The following is a 27498-nucleotide window of genomic DNA, read 5'->3' as shown; positions in this document are numbered from 1 at the left end:
ACCAAAGTTCAATCCAGTTCACTTCCTACGTTAATGATCTCGTATCCACTAGTATGTATATAGTTCGGATGCTAGGTTAATCCCGGTAGTGCATACTGCTTCGACAGTTGCACTCTGTGAGACAGGCAAGTTCACCTGGGTGGCCCGAAATTTGGTTTAAAGAACCTTTGTTAAACATAAATCCTCAGGCAACACCCGTTTTATATTGCTTTCATTTATTTCTGTATTACTTAGTGGTTTCTTGATTTAGTTATGTAATTTTATTTTATGTAACGTTGTTTTGATTTTATCCGTATTTGTATTATTATCAATATTAATGGAAATTTAAATATTGTTATGCTTTAATTTGTGACCAATGGTTATACTTAGATCAACAAAAGTGTGTGCATTTAGTAATTGCTAAAGTGGAATCGAAATATTTCTGAATATTATCAAACGATTAAATCCAATATAACATCAATAAATAGAATTACAAAAAAAATGTTCATACAACCAGCAAGAAAAGAAAAAACAAAATTATTACATATTAAAAAAAATCAAACAGTTACAATATTAATCACCAAGAATTAGCTAAACCCAAATGGTTTAACTGTGCCCACCACCTTCTTTAATGTTTTCCCCATCTTCTGAACCCGGTTCATCATCGGTGTGTTTGACACTGTCCCATCATTTCCGGCCAGCACTTTATACTTATCTTTCCTAGTAAAATTTGTGCACTCAAATCCTAATGTGTTTGCCAAGATTCTTTGTACATAATTCGCAACGTCATACGGACTCTTACCAGACGAACATGTAGCCTCAGCCGGCAACTGGTTCAAGAATGTAACCTCATAAACCGGTCTAGGGTTCATAAAGAAAAATATAGGGTCTAACCCTTTCCACCCCTTAGCAGTTGTTGCATGAAAGAACCCGACTCGGTAGTTCATTGCCACGGGCACGATCCGGTCGGTTAACTCGGCGAATAGAGCACTGAACCGGAGTAAAAACGGTTCACGACAAGTTGTGCCTTCCGGGCAAACCACTAAATCACCTTTGGATAATTCTTTTTTAATTTTTCCGGCGTCCACGTGGCGGATACGGGTTAATCGGACGGTTGGGATTGGAGAGAGGATTTCGGATAATCTTGATACGGAGTAGGTGACAGCTGGGATGCTGCGCTGGAGGACGGTGGATAAGACTACCGGGTCCATTAAAGTGCGGTGGGTGCAGACAAAAAGTACACCACCTGTGGACCCAGTTGGAGGGGGTGGTGGGACCCCTTTTACTATGACCTTGGCGCCAAATATGCAGGCCACGTATGGAATGGCCCACATCGGTAGCATGGCACCAATGGTTATTCGGATTATTGCTAGGATGATACCAATTGGGATCCAGAGAAGGATGAGAAGGGCCGTGGAAGGAGTTGGTCGTTTAACGAGGCGGCCGTCATGGAAGATTACCGGCACCGGTCGGGTTTGTTGGAGGGGTTTGTGGTTTTGGTGTTTGATGATGTATGGTGCATTTACTTGTTCCTGCAAAGAAGTACAATATCATAAAAACTTGAAATATTAAGTTATATCAGAGCAATATATACATATATTTTGTATTAGCATGTGATTTAGCAATATATGATTTATTTTTTGGGATTTTATTTTTATACTTTAGGGTAGTTCGTTATCTTGTAAGCGAACTCGGCAAGTGTAACTCTATGACCAGCTAGAGTTTGATGAAAAACAGGTTAAATTTGGTGAAAACTGTTAAGTTTGGTTAAACTATCTATGAAGTTTTCTTGTATGGTAAGCTAACCTCATAGAGTTTTTGAAATAACATGTTAAACTTGATAAAAAAGACTGAAAAGTTTGGTGAGAAATCTCTTAGGAGTTCTCTTATGTGACAAGTCAACTCCATAAAGTTCGGTGAGAAAGTGAAAATCTCTATAAAATTTTCTCGTGGGACAAGTGAACTCTGTAGAGTTTGATTAAAAATAAGTTAGCTTATAAACAACTCCGTAAAAAGTTGTCTGATTCAAGCGAGCTTATCGAGTTCGCTTGTAGAAGTATCAATCTTGTTCCTAACACACAGAATCCACAACCATCACTACTACTTTCTATTAGCATCTTAAATTTATATGCTTTATTTACCTTGCATAGAGACAATACTGGAGAATCAGAATGACATCTTGCAAGCCCTATACTCGGTTGTTGACCTTCAAACAAGTCCACCACGCGATCAACCACCGAAGATCCAAGCCCACCACCCTTAACCAACCCTGTGGCGTACCCAAACCGGTTCACCACAAGCTCGGTCCCAACAACACCATCCGCTCGTAAATGCTCTTTCACGAACCATTCAACCATAACCGTAGGCATTTTGGTCACAACCACCTTTTTATCACACAAGTTAAACACCTTCCATGCTTCCAAATCAATATCATCATAGTAAAACTTTGGCAAAACTGCCCTTGCAACCGATTCTATCTCCGATATTCGAACTCCAGCGGTTGCAAGAAATATGGCCAGTTTTAGTCCAATGTCCGGTTTCCCACATGCATCGAGTAGCTTGATGACCGGCCAGAGTAATAATAGCAATGTGAACCGGATTAAACCCGAGGCTTCGAAAGCTACTAGCATGAAATATGAGAAAGGATCTTTGTTCTTTAGAAGGGTTCCTTCTAGCTCTGAAACAATAGACTCCATTGTTGTAAACACTAATTAGTGTTTTAATGAATTTATGTTTTGAACTTTTGATAATGTTAGTGTTTGATCAATGAAGATATGAATATGAAGATTAAGAGATAAGTTTGTGTTGAATTTATGGATGGAGGGTGAAGGTAGATCGACTATTTGTACTACAAGAAAGAGGCCGTTTATCGGTTTATACCTACCTTCCTTGGTGCCAAGTGGCACACAAATTTATTTGTTAAATATCCAATCTCTTAATTTTTCATTCTAGTGAATTTGAACACAAAATACTATCCAAAAATAATGTTAAACTTTAACTTAGTATAGATGATAGATTTAACGCGTTTATCTAAAGCCAAGGGGATACATTCACATTCTTAACTTCACGTCACCCACTTTGCCATCTTTTACCTCCATCGTAATCTAAAAAAATGGTTTAATCCCCCATTAACTCCTATTGTCTTTAACGCCCATTAACTCATGAAAGGAATGATGTTCAACTCGTTAACCCTTGCCAAATCAGTTTTAACGCTCTGGACGCTAAGGTGTACCTCAAGGCCTGATTACAAAGAGTTAGGATTTTGAAAATAAAATAGTAAGAAAGTTAAAAAAGCACCCTAAGTTATAGTAAAAAAAATTAAGAAGTTAGCCTTATTGGCTAAAGGAATTATGAGAATAGCCATTGACTTTTGTGAATTATCGTTTTTGACTTTTTACTTCTACGTTAATCTTCTTCTTATGTGACAACCCTTCACCTCCTGCGTCATTTAATAAAAGTTTTCTTTTGATGCGATATATGGTGCAACATATCGCCTCATGCACCCTGTCTCTTGTGCCATCTCCTTTGTTACCATTTCTCCTACGCCATTTTTGTTTCCTGCGTCAAAAGGATACGTGCCAATCCTTAATTAGTGGCAGTCAACAAATTTTATGGCTATGGGATTTTCCTATTAATATCGTTGTTTAATTTTAAATAAATTGCATTGTAGATATACAACTTTGCCAGAAATAAGTAACTATTCGAAAAGACACGTGGATATATGGGGTCCAAATGTCCAATATTGATGACTCTTTAATATTCGAAAAAATAATGTTTGGAATGTTTTGTGCCTGGGAAAATGTAGGTTACTTAACTAGAAAATATATAATAATCACCTACAAAGTATTTAAAACCTCCACGTTTGTGCATGACTTTTTGTTTGCCTTATGGCGAGCTAGGTACACCATACAAGTGTAACGATATATATTTAAACTACATAATTTATAAGCTGGTCAATGTGCTAACTAGTTAATTTGTTTTGCCACGTAGCCGGCCACTTCAATATTAGGTTTCCACATTCGGCTGTTGTCTATTCATTTACAATTTACAAACAATAATTTATGAATTCGTTACTGAAAAAAGGTATGGACTTTCGATTTAAAAGTCAACTGTATATTTCCAGTTTTTAAAAATAATTTATTTCTATTTGTTTCACTTCTTTACCTCACCACGTGAAACTAATTTATAGACCCAAATATTTCGAGATCATAACTAAACATATAAGCATTATTGATGGTCAGTTATGTCAATAATTCCTTTGCAAAAGTAGCTACCAACGGGATTCCATTGATGAAAGAAGGGGCGGGGCTTACATTGTCAAGAACGGTGTGACTGGAAAAGTTTTGAGCGACTCCATAACAATTATTAAAGTGATCGACACCATAGCAAAAGGTTACCGCTGCTGCTCTAGTGGAATAGCGCCCTTTGGGTTCCCTTCAAAAGGGTCACGAGTTCGATTTGAGTAACGCCTGTTTTTTTTTATTAATATTGCTATTTTAATTTTCTTTTAAAAACAAACGTGTTCACTCCCAATTTAGGGTTTGCAAAACAGTAGATGCGGCGACGGTGGGATCAAGAATCGAGGCTAAAATGATCCATTAGGGTGTTGTGGCAACGACTTCTGGAACTTCTTTCAAACACGATATATCGAACAATCATACTTGAGGTAATAAACTTTCTATTTTTTCAATCGAATCTTTTAATTGGATAGGTTAACGAATTGTGTTATGTGTACCTTTGAATATGAATTTTCTTAACTCGTCTATTGTAATATATTTTTATGTGTTTGAATTTACTCGCATAGAAAAAGTAATTAAAGCGCGTAAGTACATCATAATGTTTGACCCTAATCGGAAACGTGTCATTTTGTTGAAAGCAGGTAGGAAACTATAAAAGTTATGCACATGTAGGTGAGAAAAAAAATGTATCGTATAGTTGCTATACTAACGATCTTTGATTTGATATAAAGCATTCAGTTAAATAATATATGTTAGGTACCAAAAACACTAAAACAGAATAAACCATCAAATAGTTACATCATATAACGCGTTGAGCTGATTAGTCTATTCGACCTAGTACACGTAGATATTCTCTCTCTCTCTATATGTTGTAAGTTGATTTTACAGAAGGATAACATGTTCGGGTTTTGTGTTACATATATTTTGGCTCCTTTGGGTAGTAAAATAACAATGTTTACACTAGGAAAGGTATCAGTGTATAGAAATCGGTATCGAGTCGGTAAAATAACAAAGTTTTGAGTTTCGGTTGAACTGATAAAGTGCTAAGGACGAATATCATTAGTCAGACTTAGGATATTTAAATAAAGAATAATATTTGTTTTATTACGATGTAATGTTAGTTGTCTAATTATTGAACTATTGTACTTGCGAATTTTATGAAATAAAATAATTCTATTGTCACTATTCATAGTGTTACGAGTTTATGTGTGATCTATACGTTACACCCGGACGTATTGTGCTTAAAGCGGGGTGTTACATAACGCTTGGGTTTTACCAACGGTGTCTAATTGTCTATACCTTAACGAGCTTAATCGATAATGTCCGAATTCACGTCAACTCACCATCATAACGCTCGGGTTTTACAACACCCTGGTTTGAGGTTTTATCAGTTGCCCTGACGCAATGTGCCGGGTAAACACTAGTTTGAAATAAAATGAAATGTAGAAAATTCTGTATGGTTTGTAGACCGTAGTCATTACATGCACGGAATCCTCATATATGTTACACATGTATGCAGTATGGTTATTCCAAATCCTATCACACCCTTCTCCTTTTTGATACGTATTGTTTCTAAATCAATGCAGATGGCTTTTGTAGCCTCTATGAAGGGACCGAATACTTGATGCCAAATAAGAACATGATTTAATCATTGTATACAACGTACCATATAGATGAAAATATGTTGAAAAAATAGTTTTTAACTAACATGTAGGTGCATGTAAATTCTAAGTGTAACTTATATAATTATTAGGTGATGAGTTTGCGTTCTGCTTGACGAGAGCTTCGAAATAAGCTAAGTGTTTGAACTGATTAAAGTTGAGAAGTATGCAATATCGATGTTTAAAGTGGTGTGTTTTCAGTGAAAGCATTTTGAGAAATTGGGTGAGAATGTGTTTATCCGTTGAGGATGAATCACTTTGAATTTTATTGAATTGATTTACATGTAACCAATATGTTTTAGACATATGAATCATTTTCCGTTTGGCATCATGTTTTCTTGTCTTTTATGTAATTCGGTTAATATTTGCATTTCATATAGATGCGTGTTTCTACATAGGATTTACCGGACTTTTGGTGTTTGCATTTCATCTAGATGCATGTTAGACACGTGTCAATGTATTTATTTATACCTCTTCACTAACATGATCACAAGTAATTCCAATCTCACACATCTAACAATATTTTTCTTGATCACAAAAAGTTGGTTCTATCAATTAAATGGCCAAAGTGTCTCTTTAAGCCGGTGACTAGGTTTTGACAATCTTATTTTTCATTTTCTCTATTAGTATATTCTTATTGCTTTTGACAATCTTATTTTTCTATCAAATAATCCTATTGCCGTATTGCCTCCACCATCGTAACTTTTCCATCAGAAACTCGCGTGATCCCATCATTATCTTGTCAACCAAAAGTTTAAGATAAACTATGTTTTATGCTTCTCATGTTATAGAAAAATTCACCTGACCCCATCAATTTCTCATTTATCAAAAAGTTCAAATAAACTATAGCTTAACATGTTATAGAAAAATTCACCTGGCATTGGGCTACCCCCCCCCCCCCCTTGGGGGAGGATAGATTTGTTGCTAGGTAAGAGTTTGAAAATAATATTATTTTATTATTATATGTGTGTAGTGTGTGTGTGTGTGATGTGATGAGGCAATATTGAGCTACAAACCACTGTATCTTAAAATGAAAGTCGTCTCCCTGCAAACATGTTGAAAATCTCCTCATCTGTAGCTTTCCACTACACTTAATCTAAGGAGTCATAGACTTTATCTATTTCTTAAACATATGATTTTCAAAATGTTAGGCTATGCATTATACTTCACGCTTTACGGCTACCATTCACCACCTCGGCTTCTCCTTCAACCTTCAACCTATGTTATACTTCACATTTTACTACTATTCGCCACCTCAACATCTCCTCTATCCTTCAACCTATGTTACCTAAACCGTACCCCCTTGCGTTAATGAAATCCGTATAATAATAATAATAATAATAATAATAATAATAATAATAATAATGATACTATACTATATTTGGAATCGCTTCACACTCACTCAAAAGACATGTATAATATCGGTTACCTCGTTAAATTGGGATAAGAATGCTGAATGCATCTATCTATGAGATTAACAATCTTAATATCGAGTATTGATTATGATTATGAATTAATTATGATAAGATAAAACAACTAGCCAATCTCAACATACGCCAAGAAGGGAAACTTGTCTTAATCATGACGTAATCATTCTGTTTTGTTCTTCAAGAACTCCACTCCATCACAATCACACATAAACCTATACATACACACACACCTTCTTCAATCTCTTAATAACCACATAACATGAAGCGCTTAAATCTTCAATCCAACTCAAATCCTTAGCCTTCATTTTCATAGCTTCAGCTTTCTTCTACTTCGGTAAACAATTCTCCGACGACAATTACCAGCAATCCACCTTCTCTAATCCCAATTCCAACACCAAAACCCTAACCATCTCAATTTCCCCAAATCTCAACAAAACCTTCAACATTACTTCATTAATCAACACCACCAATCAACAGCATAATCACACATCAGTTCCGACTACTCAGTCTCCACCGCCGCCGTTACCTCCGCCGCCGGCGGTGTTGCGACTAGGTTTAGTGGATGAGAACGGCGTGATGAGGAATGATTTTGAGGTCGGTGAGTTTGATTCTGATGCGGTGGAGAGTTGGAATAATGAGACGGAAGTGGAGGATGTGAAGGATGATACAGTTAGGGTTAGGGTTTCGAAGTTTGAAAAGTGTCCGGCGAGTATGAGAGAGTATATTCCGTGTATGGATAATGCTGAAGGTATTAAGCGATTGAAATCGACGGCCAAAGGAGAGAATTTCGAACGGCATTGCCCCGTAAAAGGATTGAATTGTTTGGTTCCGGCACCCAAGGGTTACAAAGCTCCGATCCCATGGCCACGGAGTCGGGACGAGGTGATTTTATCAGTTCGAGCTCGGGTCATTTATTATCTATTAATTAATTTTTATGCGTGGTTAATTAAATTTATATATTTTGAGAAAAAACAAAGTAGCCTAGCTCAGCTCGAGCTCGGTTATGTAGTGTGAAACTAATACATAGAAGTTCAAAAGAGTTAAACCTAAAATTACACAAGGCTTGAGCTTGGGCTCGATAAGGCTTGGCTCGTTTCGAGCTTTTTGTTGATCTGATCTCGAGTAGCTTTGCTCGTTTGCACCCCTAATTTAGCCCTGATTTTGTGATAATATTGTGGTTTGGGCTTAACACAGGTGTGGTATAACAATGCCACATGCTCAATTAGCTGAATATAAAGGTGGTCAAAATTGGATTACTGTATATAAGGATAAGTTCAGGTTTCCTGGAGGTGGCACACAGTTCATACATGGTGCAGATGAGTACATAGATCAAATTTCAAAGGTCAGTTTCTATAATATCTATAATTTTACTTTAGTTTCTAAACATTTTGTTTACAGTTTTGATTTTTGAAGAAACATGAAATGAATCTGACCTGATCCATGACGATGTTCCCCGGTCTTCGAGATGAACGAACCACGACTCGATTTTCTTCTCCGGTAGCTTGAGATCTGCAATGGCTTTTGGGGGTGTGGAGGTGACTGCTAAGAAATCTCGAGGATCTCTTGTTTACAGACACAAAAATGGTTATGGTGATGGCTCTTATTGAGAACAACAACCCTTAATAAGGAGGTCCTTATATAGGGAGCCTCATGGCCACCATCATGGTACCCTAATGGGCCTTGCCCAGTTAGGGTTACCTCCACAAAACCCCCTCAGCCCAATAATATTGTATTAGTCCATATAATAAAATAAGCCGGACATAATAAATTAAGGTCGTAAGCCGGGTTTAGTACCATACCCCTACAAGCCCCCCAAGTCCAGTGTTGCTCCTAGGCGTGCAAGCGTTTAGGTGGAGCGCTGGACTTCATAAGGTGTGTTAGGATATGAGGCGGTTTTTTCCCCTTTCTTCGGCCTTGTCTTTATTGTCTTTGAGTTTTGAGAGGTTTTCTCCATGATGGTGACATGTTGTGATCCTTATGATAATAATGGTGCACTGGCATGAATAAGATATAGCACGCATCATAACGATAGTGGCGCGGGGCCTGATAAAAGATAGAGTGCGCATCTCGATAATAATGTAATGCAACTTGCGCGCGAGGCAGCTTACGAGCTATAAAAATAATGAAGCTTGCGCGAGTTGCGGCTTATGAGCTATAATATGATGATAATGACTGGCCCACAAGGGCCTCTTCTACGCAGGATGACTATCCCAACTTGTTTTCAAAATAATAATGGAGGCACAAACGGCCAGATAATAATAATAATGTCATAGGTGCTTGTGCGACTCGTAGCCGAACCTGCAAAAACATATCAACTAAAAGTGGATGTATTACAAGGTTCCCATCCTCGGGCAAATTATAAGGTGTGCCCAACCTACGTTGGCGCGTGGCCGTTTGGGATATTATTAGGCTCCCGACCTTTATGTTTGGCGCGTGGCCATGTGGGATATTATTAGGCTCCCGACCTTTATGTTTGGCGCGTGGCCATGTGGGATATTATTAGGCTCCCGACCCTTATGTTTGGCGCGTGGCCGTTTGGGATATTATAGGCTCCCGACCTTTATGTTTGGCGCGTGGCCGTTTGGGATATTATTAGGCTCCCGACCTTTATGTTTGGCGCGTGGCCATGTGGGATATTATTAGGCTCCCGGCCTTTATATTCGGATGTCTTCCATCCTTAGGCGAATTATGAGGTGTGCCCAACCTAATATTCGACGCATAGCCGAGCGGGTTTATTAGGATTCCCAACCTTTAAGTTTGGCGGGTAGCCATATATTTTGCATTAATATAAGCACTTTTTGTGCCATTTCATGCAAATCCTATATACTCATACATCAAGAAAACACCTTCATTCATCATACGAAAGACATCCAGATCGCTTCTTCAGTCCCCGATGATGGTGGTAGAGTGAATTTCATCCATGCGGAAGCTTGACGAGCCCCGGTAGTAACCCGCAAAAGTTGTTTACGGATGCGGAATGGCGCGAATCAACCCGCTATGGAACTCTCTCGTGATCTGCGGGAGCCAGAAATGACCCGCGATACATCCATGATGGCTGAAGTTAACTTGTGGGAGTGCGCATGCGGCTCTTTATGGTTGCTAGTTGATTCCCGTGAGTGCCCAGATGACACGCCGTTAGTGTTTCATGGTGGCACTGTGTCGGGGCTGGAATATCTGAGCGCTTATGTCACCCGCGGGAGCGGCTGTCACGTCTTGCAGTCCGCGTATATGACCTGCCACGGACGGCTTTTAGCACGTCTACTCACATGTGACTGGTGGTGGAGTTGGTCTACTAGAGGGAGTATGGATCACGCATAATGCCTGCGGGAGGCGGAATCGACCCGCCCTAGTTTTACTCGGAGCTTTCATGTGGTCTGCGGAAGCCATAGTGGTGGAATTCATTCACCGGAAGTTTTGCACGTAGCCCGCAGGAGCCCGAGGCGATCCACCAGATGCTTTTGATTACCGTGATTGTTGGTGAATATTGTGTTGATCTATCAGAGCTTGCATGCGAAACGAGAGGGTCCCGCCATGAGTGATTAACACGCCATCAATAACTTAACCTGCCGGAGTCCGAGGTTAACTTCTCTTCCCGCAGGTGTTGATGGCATTGCCAACCCGCAGGTGTTGATACGCGGATCGCGGCTATGATCCGTGGGTGGCGTTGCCAACCCGCAGGTGTTGATACCCGGATTGCGGTTATAAACGGGTTTTTCCTTCGCACGTGTATAAACTTTCTTGGACATTTTATACTTTGTAAAATTTGCTTTTTATCAAGCGCGGTGCAGACAAGCGGACTCCGTGGATCTAACAAGTTAGAGGCGCGGCTCCTCGGCGGAGGTGGTGGGTGATCCTTAACGGTGTACATGCATGGAAGCGGAGACTTGATCTCCGATGGCGCGTATGCATGGCAGCGGAGTGGTGATCCGCGGGCGCACGTGCATAGCAGCTGAAAGTTGAGCGTGCATGCATGGCGGAGAGTTGAGTGCGCATGCATGGCGAAGAGTTGAGCGCTCATGCATGGCGGAAAGTTGCGCACAAGCATGGTAGAGGGTTGCGTGCACATGCATGGCGTTGGAGTCTTCTACGTAAAACCAAAAGCATGGAGTCGTCTTTCGAACTCACATGGTGGTTTCCGCGGGCGTGCATGCATGGCTGCAGAGTGAGGATCCGCGGACGCGCGTGCATGGCGGCTGAATGGTGACCCGCTGGCGAGCATGCATGGTGGCAGTCTTGATCCCGGCGGTGCGTACGTACGGTGGCGGAATGGTGATCCAAGGTCGCATATGCATAGCGGCAGAAAGTTGAGCGCGCATGCATGTCGGGAGTTGAGCGCGCATGCATGGCGAAGGGTTGCGTGCGCATGCATGGCGTTGGAATCTTTCATAGGTGGTGGAATGTTGATCCGCGGCTGCATGCATGCATGGCGGGGGTAGTGCATTATCCGCGGCCCTCGCATGCATGATGGTGGAATGCTCATCCGCGGGGACGCATGCATGCATCGTGGCGAAGTCTTCCACAGGTGGTGGAGTGTTGATCCGCGGCTGCACGCATGCACGGTGGCGAGGTGTTCATGTTGCTACGCGGATCACGGTTTCGACCCGCAGGTGGCATTGGCAACCCACAGGTGTTGATACACGGGTCACGGTTATGACCCGCGGGTGGCATTTCCAGCCCGCAGGTGTTGATACGCGGATCGCGGTTATGACCCGCGGGTGGCATTGCCAGCCCGCAGGTGTTGATACGCAGATCGCGGTTATGACCCGCGGGTGGCATTGCAGGCCCGCAGGCGTTGATAGGCGGATCGCTTTTATGACCCGCGAGTGGCATTGCCAGCCAGCAGGTGCTGATACGTGGCGGCACGTGGCGTGGTGGCGAAGTGTTGACGCGCGGCTGCGCGCATGATGTATGAAGGCGTAGTGCACTATCAGCAGAGGCGCGCAAGCATGTCGGTGGAGTGCAACATGTGCATGGCGCGCATGCGTGGCGGCGGATTGTTCATCTGCGGAAGCGCACGCATGGCGGCGTAGAGTTGATCAGCGGGACACGCATGCATGCACGGTGACGCGATGATCCTTAGCTCGCATGCATGGTGACGTATTGTTGAAACCCATCGGCGCACATGAATGGTGGTCGGGTGCTTACCTGCGGAGCTTGCAGGTGACCCGCCTTGGTCAGAGTTTGTTATGTCGGAGCACGGCGCCCATGAATGGTGTCGTCTTCCAAGCTCATATTGTACTATTTTTGACCCGCATGGGGTCGTCTTCCAACCCGCAAGGGGTTTTGATCCGCGGTACGCATGCATGGCGGCGGAGCGGTTACTCGCGGGCGCGCATGCATTGAGGCGGAGTCTTCTGCGTAAAACCGAAGGCATGGAGTCGTCTTCCGACCCACATGGTGGTTTCCGCGAGCGCGCATGCATAGCGACGGAGTGATGACTCGCGGGCGCGCATGCATCACGGCGGAGCATGGATATTTCCGCGGTGGCGAAGTTTTTCCGAGACTGTTAACTTTAGTTGCTCCGGTGGTGATGGAGGAGCACCGATATGCGTGTGGGTGACCTCCAGCTGTTTGGAATTTATTCTAAGGAACACACATGTGACCCGCGGTAAGTGACCCTTAGCGTTCATAAAGCTTCATTCGCAACGTGGAAGCAAAAAATGACCCGCATGAGATTATAGTTGATCCGCGGGGAGCGATTTTGATCCGCGGTTGATTGAAGTTGACATGCGGGGGCTTGTATTAGATAAAGAACTTGCGGGTGGCGAGTTTCATTCTCCGGGTAGCGTGAATGATTTTGTGGTGACAGTTTCACTCGCAAGAGCGCATATCGCCTGTGTTGGCTGGTGTTAGTCCGCATTTTAATGTATATGACCCAACCGCCATTGACGTTTCTAGTACAACCTCACAAACACATCCAACCATAATCGAACTCAGGTCAGAATAAATCAGAACCGGATCTCGCGTATGTCACTTCGAAAAAAAAAACATAGATCTAAGGGTTTCACCAAAAGGAGTAAAATTGTAGAGAGTGCGCATGCGGCCCGCTATGGCGGGGTAGAATCGCCGGAAGCGCGCATGCGGCCCGCTATGGCGGGGTAGAATCGCCGGAAGCGCGCATGCGGCCCGCTATGGCGGGGGTAGAATCGCCGGAAGCGCGCATGCGGCCAGCTATGGCGGAGTAAAATCGCTGGGAGCGCGCATGCAACCCGCTGTGGCGGAGAGTAATCGCCGGGAGCGCGCATGCAACCCGCTGTGGCGGAGAGTAATCGCCGGGAGCGCGCATGCAGAATCTGAAAGTTGACCCCCAAGGCTTTGATTGCGCCTCGCGGGAACTTTGCTCACGGCTCGCGGAAGCTTATCTTGTGGAAGCTGAAGTTGACCCTCAAGGCTTTGATAACGCCTTGCGGAAGCTGTTTATGTTATCCGCGGAAGATGCTCCTATGTACCGCGGATGGGTTATGCGGAGGCCGTAGTGCGGATGGCGAGCACACCGATTTTTCTGTCAATTTTCCAACCCTTAATAGTTTGGTGCTCTAATCAAGGCAAAGCATGTGCATGCCTTTCAATATGACCTCCTGTCACCTTTTCAGATCTTGTTCCCTTGTATGAGACAGTGCCCTCATTACTTTTTATTATTATTTTGTATGACACCATAAAATATATTCATAGATTTAGAGATTTTGAATATCCACATCAGGTAGGTTTTATGTAAAAACCAACAGATCTGAAAGGATTTATAGATCTATGAATATGAAATGTGACTATTGCTCAAACGAACCCAGATCTGAAAAAATCATAACTAGATCTGGTATATTTCACTTAGAAACACAGATCTAAGGGTTTTCTCCAAAGTTTGGTGGTATTTCTCCTTGTATATTTCCGGATCTAGAAATATTTTCAGATCTGCGGATTTTTGGACTTCCATAGAACAGATCTGAAAGAAGAAATCGTAGATCTAGAGTATTTGATGAACAGATCGGAGGACCGAGACGAAAAACGAAGTGTGGTTCGTTGCCGTCCCACGGATGGCGCCAATGAAGAAACATGAAATGAATCTGACCTGATCCATGACGATGTTCCCCGGTCTTCGAGATGAACGAACCACGACTCGATTTTCTTCTCCGGTAGCTTGAGATCTGCAATGGCTTTTGGGGGTGTGGAGGTGACTGCTAAGAAATCTCGAGGATCTCTTGTTTACAGACACAAAAATGGTTATGGTGATGGCTCTTATTGAGAACAACAACCCTTAATAAGGAGGTGGAGACCTCCTTATGTAGGGAGCCTCATGGCCACCATCATGGTACCCTAATGGGCCTAGCCCAGTTAGGGTTACCTCCACAAAACCCCCTCAGCCCAATAATATTGTATTAGTCCATATAATAAAATAAGCCAGACATAATAAATTAAGGTCGTAAGCCGGGTTTAGTACTATACCCCTACAATTTTTGTTTGTAGATGGTTCCAGAGATTGCATTTGGGCATAAAACTCGTGTTGTGTTGGATGTGGGATGTGGTGTGGCGAGTTTTGGTGCATATTTGAGTTCACGGGATGTGCTCACGTTGTCCGTGGCTCCAAAAGATGTTCATGAAAATCAGATTCAGTTTGCGCTTGAGCGCGGTGTGCCCGCAATGGTGGCGGTTTTTGCAACAAGGCGGTTGCTTTATCCGTCTCAGGCGTTTGATTTGATTCATTGTTCAAGATGTAGAGTTAACTGGACTCGTGATGGTAAGGTTTTATGGTGATTTTAGTTGCTAAGAAGAATACATGGTTATGTTATATCGGTTTGGTTTTATGTTTCTGGTTAACTTAAATCCTTGATCGCATGATAAGATTTTAAAACAAAATACAATCATGTTCAGTCATATGCATTAGTTAGAAATGCCTTTTCAAAAAGCTCTTTGCTCGCACAAAATTTGCTCATCTGTAGCCAAACCGAGCCCAAGCTAAGGTCGGCTCATGCTTGCTCGTTAGTTGGCTTGTCGGTCCGCTTGTTGCCTCACTTGTTAGCTCGTTTACAAGCCTAGTTAAAGGTGGAAATTTTGGCCTATTCACTTATGAATGGGCGATTCAGTTTAAAAATTTTATCTTAAATGGGTCAAAGTCACCCAAGGTGTACTTATTAGTTATTAAACCTTCTAAATCACTTTATTTAAATAGTTTCTCTATTCTTGAAATATTATAATCTTTTAATCATATCAATTGTTACCTACGTTTCAATGTGTAGATGGGATTTTGCTGCTTGAAGCAAACCGACTACTTCGGGCAGGAGGATATTTTGTCTGGGCAGCACAGCCAGTTTACAAGCACGAACCGCACTTAGAACAACAATGGGAAGGTAACGTCATCATTTTTAAGGAATTAATTCTTATATCTTTTATAACAATTTTTAGCTTTATAACTTCATTTTTATTTGTTACGTTCAGAGATGATGAACCTTACAACTCGTCTTTGTTGGAATCGTATCAAAAAAGAGGGATACATTGCAATATGGCAAAAATCCATTGACAACACTTGCTATTTAGGCCGGGATCCAGAAACCCGACCCCCATTGTGCGATCACGAGGATAACCCGGATAATGTTAGGTATATATTATTCAAATTTGAAATTTTCTAGTAAATATTATATTTCAATAAAATGATTATATCAACTAGTTGTCATTATAGGTATGTTGATTTAAAACCATGCATCACTCCACTGCCCGATGACAAATCGGGAGCAAACATTACCACATGGCCCGCAAGATTGCATAATCCACCTGAAAGAATCCAATCCATAACTTTTGATGCGTTTATGTCTCGAAAAGATTTATTTAAAGCGGAATCAAAATACTGGAGAGAAATAATCGATAGCTATGTTCGGTCTTTACATTGGAAAAAATTCAAACTCAGAAATTTGATGGATATGAGAGCTGGATTTGGAGGGTATAATATTATTTTCTTTTGTCACGTTATTAGTTTATCTTTTTTTTTTATGTCATAAGATTAATATTTTTGTTGTGTCAGATTTGCAGCAGCCTTGATTGATAATCAACTAGATTGCTGGGTTATGAATGTTGTCCCTGTTAGCGGTCCAAACACGTTGCCTGTTATTTATGATAGGGGGCTGTTGGGAGTGTTGCATGATTGGTACAAATTTCTTACCATTTTTGCTATAGCAAAAAAAAATAATTGACTTAATTAATCGGATGGTCCATGTGGCTTGCTCATAATGCAAGTTTGGTTCTTAAGTTTGAAACATTACACGTATGGTCCCAACTATATCCGAAGTGTAAAACGGATAGTCCTTGAAATGGATGGCCACTAGTTTTTCCAGTTAAATGTGTGGGAAGTGACCTAAATACCCTCAGGTTGAAAAAGAAAAAAAGGAACAAGTAAAAACAAATGTGTAATTTCACATGCACTTAACTGTAAAAGGTAACACCCATGTATTCCAAGGTACATTTGTGTTACACTATCGAAATAGTTGGGACTATACGTTTAATCTGTCAAACTTAAGGACCACACCTGCAGTATGGAGTATGGACATATCAAATATTCAAAGGGACCATCCGAGTAAATAACTTAAATAGTTATAATATTGTTCCATTGCAATCTACAGGTGTGAGCCATTTGACACTTACCCGAGAACCTATGATCTCTTGCATGCGGCGGGTGTTTTCTCAACCGAGCAAAAAAGGTATTTTTCCTTTTAAAAGATTAGGGCATATTTTGAAGAAAAAAGAAAGTTAATAATAAATTTTATTTTTTAGATGCAATATTTCAAGCATAATGCTTGAGATGAACAGAATTTTAAGACCTGGGGGACGCGTGTACATTCGGGATTCAGTTTCACTGATGAATGAACTTGAAGATATTGGGAACGCAATTGGTTGGCGTGTGGCAGTACGAGATACATCTCAGGGGCCCCATGCGGGTTACAAAATCCTGGTATGTGATAAACGGCTCAAGTAATAATAATCTTGTTTAACAATTCTTGGCAATTTTTTAACCTGTGAAACAAAATTTACCACCCTGCTCCCCCACTCCTAGTTTTATAGTTGTCTAGGTACATACCGTACATGTACATCTTTTAGCGGTTACTATTTGTATGTAAGATTAAATTATGTTTAAGATTTTGAATTTAAAACATTCCAAGTAACTTTATCCTTTCAAATGATGGCTTCGATTTGTTGTTGAGCCGTATCTTGAAGTGCAGAAAACTGTCTGAAATATGTATTGCTTCACACGTATATAAATTTCAGTACGCGAGCTTGGATAAAGACGTGTAAAATAAAAAAAATTATTTGGTTTAATTACTTTATTGCTCTTTTATCCTCGATATTCAATTGAATGATTGAACTTGAACGTGTAGTTGCATCACATGTAAAATTTTTTTAGAAAAAAATACAGAAACATTTAGTTTTCTGATGGTTTTATATACCCTGGCCATTTCACAGAAATAATCATACCTTATGTAATGTTATGTTTCATGCAAATAATCGTACCGTACGCAACTATAACATCGTGTTAACAAGAAAAGGAATTTATATGATAAGCGACTAAGCGAGTATTAGTCGCGTATAATCTCTGTGAAAATACCTGCTACACAGCACCTGCTTCGCGTGAGACTTGTATCTGTAGACAAACAAATGATCCGACTCACTAAGATTTTTAGTTAAACATGTCAACCTAATAACTCGTTTATGACCCGTTTAATTCATTTCTCACAACCTGTCTAACACTTGATTATTGCATGCCACCTGGTTTAACTTGTTTAGATAAATCAGTTAAATGGCGCATGTTCGATTTACATATTTATGTTTGTGCAGGTTGAACGTTTCTACCTCGCAACTGACAACCCATCTAGTCAACACAATTGATACCCCCTAGTAAAACAATCTAGATAATATTCTTTGTAGATTTTCAAGTAAACACAAGTACCATGTATACAAAAACTAGACAACATAGGTACGAAAGGACTTTAAAAATGATTAAACAAAGCAAGCACCACTTCCACATGGCCATTGACGGTTTTGGCAACGCGAGAGTTCTCATTTGTTTAATCAAAAAGTATTTTAAAACCCAATAAAATAATGCTTTTTTGTACCACACATGAATTATAGAAAATAACAAGTTTTATAAGAAAACCATGGTGTAAACATAAAAAAAATCAGTATTTTAATTACATATTAAATTTCAAAGATTTATACATAATTGGATATATGCATAGCTTTACTTTCATTGAATTATAGATCTACATGAAATACATATAAATAGCGATGAGCTCGGTACCGACCTGTACAGGTACCGAAAATACTGATCCCTAAAATCGCCAAATCTTGGTACCGACCGGTACCAGTACGGTACCGGTATTGAATGTAAAAATTCGGGAAATACCGGTACCGTACCGATCCCGAAACTCAAAACTTTGCAACCGATTCGGTACCGATACCAAATACCAAATGCTCATCCCTACATATAAACTATATTATCATTCCATCCCAAATTGTAAATATCCATATATATAATACATTAATAAAACACAGATATGCTAAACAACAAACGCATATAACATGTCTTGTATATATATTCTTAATAAGAATAAAGAAATGTTGAATGTGTTTGTATATTATTGTGTAGAGTTAATATTCTTATGAACTATATCTAGAAAAAGATCATAATTTCTCATTAAAGTCTTTCTTAGCTATCTTAATAATCAAATCATTTAGATTGTATATAATGAACAAGATTACCCGCGAGTTGTCTCAGTTTTATCGCATTTGTACCACGTGTTGTGGTAGACGAGAACTTGGTTGGTTTTAGTGTACTCATTACAACAAAGAAAACCCAAAAGTTGATAATAAAATAAAGAGAAAAGCCACTAAAAACCAAAATAAACAAAAACAAAAGGCTTCAAATCGGCCTCAGGGATACAACGCAAACTGCAGCTCGAGTCTTCCTTATATAAACTTGGTAGACTTACCACCAAACTACCCCCGCTCTCTGTTGTTTGTTAGAGCGTGTTTGGAATTGAGTTTGAAAAATATTTATTGGCTTTTTTCAAAAAGCTTTTTTGAAAAGCTAGGATTTAGGGTTTTGGATGTCACACCCCGACTTAGGGCCTGGGTGTGACGCCCGTTAGTTGGTATCCAGTTTTGAAAATATATCAGAGTTGTGGGTTTGTTTTATCGGAATTCTTTAAAATATAATATTGAATTATAAATTCGGGAGTTGAATACCCATTTTGATATTTCAAATACCTATCATTTCAAAATATAATTTTTTATAATATTTGAATAAAATATCTTAGTCATCAGATCACCTTTAATGACTTGTCTTCAATCTTCTATCAGTCTTTGCCTGTCAGTTCTATTCTTTTATAGTTTTCCTGAAATGTGGGGGAAAAATATGTCAGCACACAGCCGGTGGATGACGCTGACTCAATAATACCAGTGTGTAAACAATAATAATACATTTGTGACAATACTCATTAGGCACCCAACTCAATTGGGTTACAATTACCTAAGCACATGTACAATTAATCATATACACAATATCATTTATCTGATCAGTCCCGTAGACTACCAGAGGCATGTTTAATGATATGCATGGCCTCGGGGAAACTCCGAGTCACCATGTATGTATGGATCCAGACACATGTATACTCTTAATTTGAGTATGCCCGTTTCTTATTATTGTAACACAAAGTTTTAAGGATTCGTAAATCCTATGTAAACAGTTCAGACTCTAAAAGAGTTGTAAAAGTTTAGGGCGTATTCACCTTTTATGATTGTAATCAGTTTCTGACACTAATTCCTGTATATTTGATCAGTTTCTGTTACTGACCCCTGTCTGTAAATCAGTTTCTGTTACTGATTCCTGTTTCTGTTTTCAGCTTTCTGATTGATTGATTGATTGTTATCTATATCTACGATCTAGCTTCAGACCTCGTAGTCTGTTTTGTATAGCTATAACCTTGATAATTTATTTGTTTGTACAAAACATGTGGACCTTTAGTCCCTTTGTTTATTAATTATATATCAAGTTTCTTCTTCAGGAAGAAATATTTATACCCGGTTTCTTATTCAGGAAGAAACATTACTTTGTCTATAACCCGTGTATGAATAGTATATTTCTTAATTATTAAGAAATACTATTTTTAACTATACCCTTTGTATATAAATGATTACGTTTCTTAATCATGAAGAAACTATAATTAGATTATAACCTGTGCTTATGAAAAGCTATATTATACTTAATAGTGATCAAGATTCGGGCTATACCTCCAACTATGGTCTAAGCTATTATAATAATAATAAAATAATAATTTAATCAGAACCCCTACCTTGTACGGGTATTTGGAGTTAAATGCTTATGACTGATCGAGCGGTACTTCTACTCTATATCGCGTATTATCGCTTAAACCGTCAGAGCTTCGGAGCTTGGCATGCTTCACGAGGTCGGTACGCCTTTCGAGGTCGACACGCAAAACGATGCAAAACGTGTGAAAAGTGAAGTGGTTGGTGTGAGTTGGAATGTGCCGAACACCCTTCTATTTATAGCTGAAATGTTGTAACTTCGCGTATCGCGAAGATGCAAGTTTCAGATTTTCATTTCCAGTCCTTGTACAAAGTGCCAAGTGCGCCATCAAAACGCCACATTACGCCCAAGTCCGTGTCCGTGCGCGTCGGGTGCTTCACACCCTCCGCTAGGACTATGGAGAGTGATTAGTCACATTAAAACATTTATATGGAAACATGTTTCCTTATATAGAGCTTCCATTTCTTTACTTGTTTTCATGTGAGATGAAAATTTCATTCCTTATTTATACCCATGGGGAATGCTTCCCTTTTCTTCCATCTTTCCACGTGGGATGGATTTTTTTCTTATTTCGTTAACATAAGAATGCTTTGTTTTTCTTATCTCATTCTTCCTATTACTTGCCTTAGAAATTTTTTTTTATCCTTCAACTTTCAAAGTTGGCAATTTTAGCCCAAAATAAGTATGGGTTTTTCCTAGATGTTACATTGGAAAACTGTTTTTTAACATTTTGAAAAAGCTAAAATAAAAAAGATGATTGTCAAACACATTTTAACTTATAAGCGTTTTGAAAACACCAATAAGCCAATAAACATTTTTCAAACTCAATTCCAAACATGCTTTTAGTGTGTAGAAAAAAATATATGCCAAAAATTAAAGCATTAAAATAATAATAATAAAAAGATGGGTGCCATATGCCAACCCATGATTCGGCCACGGCTAAACAATAAGTCAAAATCAATGTTTGCGAATCTTCTCATTTTATGCAGGATGAGATCGGTATCAAATTTAGAAAATTGGTACCGAAAACCATACCCGTATCTATACCTTATTTCTTAAAAACTGTAACCGAATACCGAATTAAAGGGAAAATGGTGGATTTGAATAAGCATTTTAAAAATAAAAAATCATTTACATTACATTTTTATTAAAGAAAAGAAAAGTTAAAAAAAAAATAATCACATAAATTACGAGCTTGACCAAAACTATTAATATATAAAACCCGTATTCACTCCATTCCATTCCAATCATCATTCCAATTCCATTCCGTTCCAAACCCTCCCACAGCACCACCGTCGTTCCACCTCCGGCACCACCAATTCCGGCCACCAATCACCACCACACACCACCCTAACCATTTCCCCCAAATCAATTCCACCCACCAAACCCCACAACCCACCAAACTCATATGCTAGGGTTTCAAAATGCTAATTAACAATTTCGACACCGTGATCCACTCAGGATCCAAATCAATCAACGAATCCGTGAACGGGTCTCATGACTTCACAATCCGCGGCTACTCGCTGGCCAAAGGCATGGGAGCCGGTAAGTACATATCGAGTGATACGTTTACTGTTGGCGGGTACGACTGGGCGATTTACTTTTACCCGGATGGGAAGAACCTGGAGGACAATTTGATGTATGTGTCGGTGTTTATTGCGTTAGCGAGTGATGGGTCGGATGTTAGGGCTTTGTTTGAGCTGACGTTGTTGGATCAGAGTGGTAAAGGTAAACATAAGGTTCATAGTCACTTTGATCGGGCGTTGGAGAGTGGGCCGTATACTTTGAAGTACAGAGGAAGCATGTGGTATGTATGTATGTATGTATGTATGTAAGTATGTATGTATGTATGTATGTATGTATGCATGCATGCATGCATGCATGCATGCATGCATTTGTTATATTTTTTAAAAATCTGAAATTGGCGGTGAATTGGGGATAATGGGTAATTGGGTATGTGTGGTTATATGATTTCTTTTGTTATATTTGTTAAAAACTTGAAATTGGTGGTGAATTGAGAATGGTGGGTAATTGGGTATGTGTGGTTATATGATTTCTTTTGTTATTTGTGCTAAAAAAATTGAAATTGGTGGTGAATTAAGAATAATGGGTGATGGGGTATGTGTAATTATATTATTCTTTTGGTATTTGTGTTAAAAACTTGAAGTTGGTGGTGAATTAAGAATAATGGGTATGTGTAGTTACTAATCTTTTTTTTATTTGTGTTTAAAAGTTGGAATTGCTGGGAATTGAGGATAATGGGTAATTGGGTATGTGTAATTATATAATTTCTTTTGTTATTTGTGTTAAAAGCTTGAAATTGTTGGTGAATTGCGGATAATGGATTAATGGGTATGTGTAATTATATAATTTCTTTTGTTATCTGTGTTAAAAAGTTGAGTTTGTTGGTGAATTAAGAAAAAATGGATATGTGTAGTTACTAATTCTTTTGTTATTTGGGTTAAAAATTGGAATTGTTGGTGAATTAAGAATAATGGGGATGTGTAGTTACTAATTCTTTTGTTATTTGGGTTTAAAAATTGGAATCGTTGGTGAATTAAGAGTAATGGGTATGCGTAGTTACTAATTCTCTTGTTTTTTTTTTTGAATAGTTGGAATTGTTGGTGAATTAAGAATAATGGGTATGTGTGGCTACTAATTCTTTTGTTATTTTGTTGAAAAGTTGAAATTTTTGGTGAATTGAGAATGATGGGTATGTGTAGTTACTAATTCTTTTGCTATTTGTGTTGAAAGGTTGGAATTGTTGGTGAATTGAGAATAATGGGTATGTGTAATTAAATTTTTTTTTTTTAATTATCTGTGTTGAAAACTTGAAATTGTTGGTGGATTGAGGATAATGGATTAATGGGTATGTGCTTGTTGTTTATTTGCTTTTGTGATGTTACTAGTTTGATGAATTAGGGTTTGGTTTTGTGAATTTGTAAAATTAAAGTATTAACTGGGGAATAAGTTCTTTAGGATCATGTTATATATATGGTATATATTTTTAATAAGCTAAAATTTTTGAACCAAGCCTGAGCCGGCTTGTTTAACTTTGACCTCGAGCTTGCTCTGGCTCGGTTCGGCTAATTTACAGCCCTGCTGAGAAAAAGCCATGAGGTACCGAAAATACCGATACCAAATTTCTGGATAAGTGGGTACTGAATAGTGAATACTACAACGAATCAATCGGTACGGTATGGGTACCGGTACTTGGTACCAGATGCTCATCCCTTATTAATTTGAGAGAATTTTTGTATGACAACAAACTGCAATGTGGAAGTAAAAGATTTTTTTATTCATTTCAGGGGTTACAAACGTTTCTTCAGAAGGACAAGTTTGGAAGCATCTGATTATCTTAAAGATGATTGCCTTTCAATGCATTGTACTGTTGGTGTTGTCAGAAACCGTGTCGAGGGGCCCAAACATTTCACGATATCTATACCTCCATCCGACATGGGTGAAAGTCTCAAGTACTTGTTAGAAACTGAAACCGGTTGTGATATTGTTTTTCGTGTTGGTGACGAGACATTTAAGTGCCACAAGTTGATACTCGCTGCTCGATCGCCCGTGTTTAAAGCCCAGTTTTTTGGGCTTGTTGGAAACCCTAATATGGATGAAGTTGTGTTGGAGCATATTGAACCCTCCATTTTTAAAGTAATAGATGCTTATTACAATTTCTTTTGTTCTTATTAGGCCTGTAAATGAACTGAACGAACACGAAAGGACTCATAGAGCATGTTTGTGTTCGTTTATTTAGCTTCAATCTTACAAATGATCGAGCACAAACAGCTTTTTGTTCTTTGTGTTCGTTTGTTAAGAGATAAATGAGTGTGTTCTTGTTCATTTTTGTCAGTATAAATTAACAAATGGTTTGCAAACGTAAACAAACAACCGTAACTAACATAGATGAAAGAAATAACTAAGGGAACGCCAACTAAGAGTAAACATTGACTAAAGTGTATGGGTTTAAAAACTTGTGAATATGTAAATAAACTTATACGAACGTTCATAAACACAAATGTATGAACAAGACATGCGCTCATGTTCGTTCGTTTAACAAAATGAACAGAGAAAAATGTTCGTATCCGTTTGTTTATTAAATAAACAAACTATAGCAAACTTCTTGCTGAAATGTTCAGTTTGTTTGCAGGCCTAATTTTGATGTGTCAATGTTATTAACAAACGTGTTTGCAGGCTATGCTTTATTTTATTTACTCAGATACTCTCCTGGATTCACAAAAACTAATGGGCTCGATGTCAAAATCCACATCAACAAACATGATCCAACATCTGTTGGCTGCTGCTGATCGGTTTGGTCTTGACCGATTAAAACAGTTATGTGAAGCAAAATTGTGTGGAGAAGTTAATGTTGACACAGTTGCAACAACTCTTTCGCTTGCTGATCAACACCGGTGTTCTCAGCTTAAGACCATTTGTCTGAAATTTGCTTCTGCAAACTTGGGAGGTGCGTTTTGACCGTACAATCTGAGCGGTCCAGTGTTCAGGTTATATTAATTTCAATATTTTAATTGTTAATTATGCAGAATTATAGGCCTGTAAACGAACGGAACGTTCAGTGAACCGTTCGTGAACCGTTCGGCGGTAAGTTAATTTATTTATTAAATGAAGAACATGAAAAAAATGTTATTTTCAGTTAGTTAAACGAGCAGAACATGAACACACGTCTCATTCGGTGTGCTATGTTCGCGAACATTCCTTTACGTTAGTCATTTAAATTTGTTTTTGCTCTTTTATGTTTGTTTAAGCTGGTTTGTTTTATGAACTTTTATATTTACTTAAATGCTTTAGGCCCATTACGATTTAGTCTAGTTTTCTTAAAATTTGTAGGTCCAGGAGATTTATGTTCACGTTTACTTTCATGTGGTGTTGGCTTATTTATGCTCCATAATCTATATTTAGTTATGCTCATTTGTTTATGTTCTTTTACGTTCGTGAACTATTTGTTTATGCTATTAACGACCGAACATCAACAAACACGGACCCGTTCATTTTCTTAACGAACAAACACGAACAAGAAAACCTTTTTTGTTTAATTGTTTGTGTTTCAATCGTGTGGTTTGTTTGCACGCCTTTGCAGAAAGTTGTTCTTGTGCATGCGTGCAATAAAATGTTGCCTTTTGGTAATCTTGTTGGATCACTTATGAAGAAACATATTATGTCTAGATTTTGTGTATATTCTAGTCTCTTGTAGTGTCGTAGGTTTTTGATGAATTTAAGGCTACGTTTTTGCAGCGGTGATGCAAACAGAAGGGTTCAAATATGTAGAAGAAACATGTCCTTTGTTGCTCTCAGAGCTTCTAGAAACAGTTGCATCAGCGGCAGTTGATGATTGATCAGGTGAAGGGGGGCTAAGTAGAAAGAGAAGTGGCAGCAGTATCATTGGCCTAGATTTAGCAGCAGCCGCCGCCCAGATGTCGATTGAGGATGGTCCTAATGTCAGGCGTATGCGTAGACGGATGTAATCTATAATTTTATCATCTTTTCTTGCTTATAGCTATTTTCTTAATTTCAAATTGTAATCGATACTGAATTAAATTTCGGCTTTAGTAATCCGAAACTGCTAAGATTTGCATAAGTTTATGGTTTTGTATTTTGGTTGTTTGGAATGATTGTTAAAACAGGCATACTGGTTGGTATTATGCACTACATGTTACAAATGGTCTCAGAGATGAGCCCTTGCCTTAATTACTCGAGCTTGGCTCGACTTGAGCCTATGTTTCTGGGCGCAAATGAGGCAAGCCTGCGCCTTATGTTACTAAATCTTGGCTAAACTTGAGCCTATGTTTTCGGGCTTGGAGTGGCTAGAGCCTATTTGAGAAAAACTTAAATGAACCAAAGCGCAGCTCGAGCTTAAATGAGCCAAAGCGCGGCTCTAGCTCGTCTGCCGTACCTTAAATATGCCAAAGGCTTGGCTGATATTAATTAATATATAGAATTAATAGAAATTCAAATTAACCGGCTAACCAAACCGACCCGAAAATCAAACCTAAACCGAACCGGTTTGAAACTGATTATGTAGAAACCGGTTCGTAATTAATTTGTTATTTTCTCCACCAAAACTGGTTCCATACTGGTTAACCAAACCGAAAACGGCTAAAATTGGGCAACAACTGGTCAAAACCCGAACCGAAACCGATTGTAACATGGTAAGAAATCTGTTTCAACCTGAACCGAAACCGGTAATAAACCGGTTGACTTTTGTTGACCAAACCGAGCAGGTTTCAACCTAAACCGGTTTTGAGTTTTAAACCGCTTTGTGCACCTCTAGTTACAACTTAAAAATACAAAAGCTTGTAAAGGCTCGGGCTGAGCTTGGGCTTTATTGATTCTAACAGATTATATATTAGGCCAAAATAGGGCAAAGTTTGTAGTATAAAAATTGGTAGATTACATATTATAAAGTAATAAACTAATAAGTAATACTAACTTCAAATACAATGATATTTGAATTGGGCAAATCCAAAATTCGAAAGAACACTTGCAGACCTCGGTCACTCGGGACCGGTATAAAGTATAAACAATTTACAATCGGCAAACTGTAATAAAAAATGCAAAACTCCGAATCAATCGCAATCGGCAATTCCAAAAGGACCAAAACACGTTACCCATAATATAGTTCACAAATTGCAAGAGCAAATAATACACTCTTAGTCTTTTAAAAAGATGAAGAGTTTGCCATTGTTTCTTTCCAAATTGATGATTGGAATTCTAGAGACGTTAGAGAAACTTCCGTATAAGCATTTTCCACGTCAATTGATTGATTATGCCATTTTTATGCCTTGAAGTCTCTTCGATTTAATTAACAATGTATAACTTTTTAACGTTCTCACTCCAAAAAAATAGCATTTCAATTCAAATATAAT

The 27498-nt window shown here is 39.0% G+C and overlaps 3 protein-coding genes and 1 pseudogene across 3 annotated transcripts in view; 2 read left to right on the top strand and 2 right to left on the bottom strand.

Annotated features, from left to right (window-relative positions):
* Positions 1–566: 566 nt before the first annotated feature.
* LOC143611941 (glycerol-3-phosphate acyltransferase 5-like) lies at positions 567–2676 on the bottom strand. The gene is made up of 2 exons (XM_077086038.1): positions 2121–2676; positions 567–1511 (listed from the first exon to the last, which is right to left on the bottom strand). Exons 1-2 carry the CDS (start codon positions 2673–2675, stop codon positions 567–569), a joined length of 1500 nt encoding a protein of 499 aa, XP_076942153.1. The 5' UTR covers position 2676.
* A 2860-nt stretch (positions 2677–5536) lies between these two features.
* LOC143611938 (putative methyltransferase PMT11) lies at positions 5537–17329 on the top strand (annotated as a pseudogene).
* Positions 10127–27498, bottom strand: part of LOC143611937 (bifunctional dTDP-4-dehydrorhamnose 3,5-epimerase/dTDP-4-dehydrorhamnose reductase) — a 102593-nt gene continuing 85221 nt past the window's right edge. Inside the window, exon 3 of the mRNA XM_077086036.1 lies at positions 10127–10154. The gene's annotated coding sequence lies outside the window, so the exon portion shown is untranslated. The remainder of the gene's footprint in view (positions 10155–27498) is intronic.
* Positions 21918–26192, top strand: LOC143611936 (BTB/POZ and MATH domain-containing protein 3-like). Its single transcript, XM_077086035.1, has 4 exons — positions 21918–22418; positions 23920–24268; positions 24809–25079; positions 25868–26192. Exons 1-4 carry the CDS (start codon positions 22036–22038, stop codon positions 25966–25968), a joined length of 1104 nt encoding a protein of 367 aa, XP_076942150.1. The 5' UTR covers positions 21918–22035; the 3' UTR covers positions 25969–26192.

Source organism: Bidens hawaiensis, unplaced genomic scaffold (genome assembly GCF_021521415.1).
Source record: "Bidens hawaiensis isolate Kalapana, Puna unplaced genomic scaffold, B.hawaiensis_p1.1 tig00032751_1, whole genome shotgun sequence".
NCBI lineage: Eukaryota > Viridiplantae > Streptophyta > Magnoliopsida > Asterales > Asteraceae > Bidens > Bidens hawaiensis.
The sequence above is the reverse complement of the archived record's forward strand: the minus strand, read 5'-3'. Positions and strand labels throughout refer to the sequence as shown.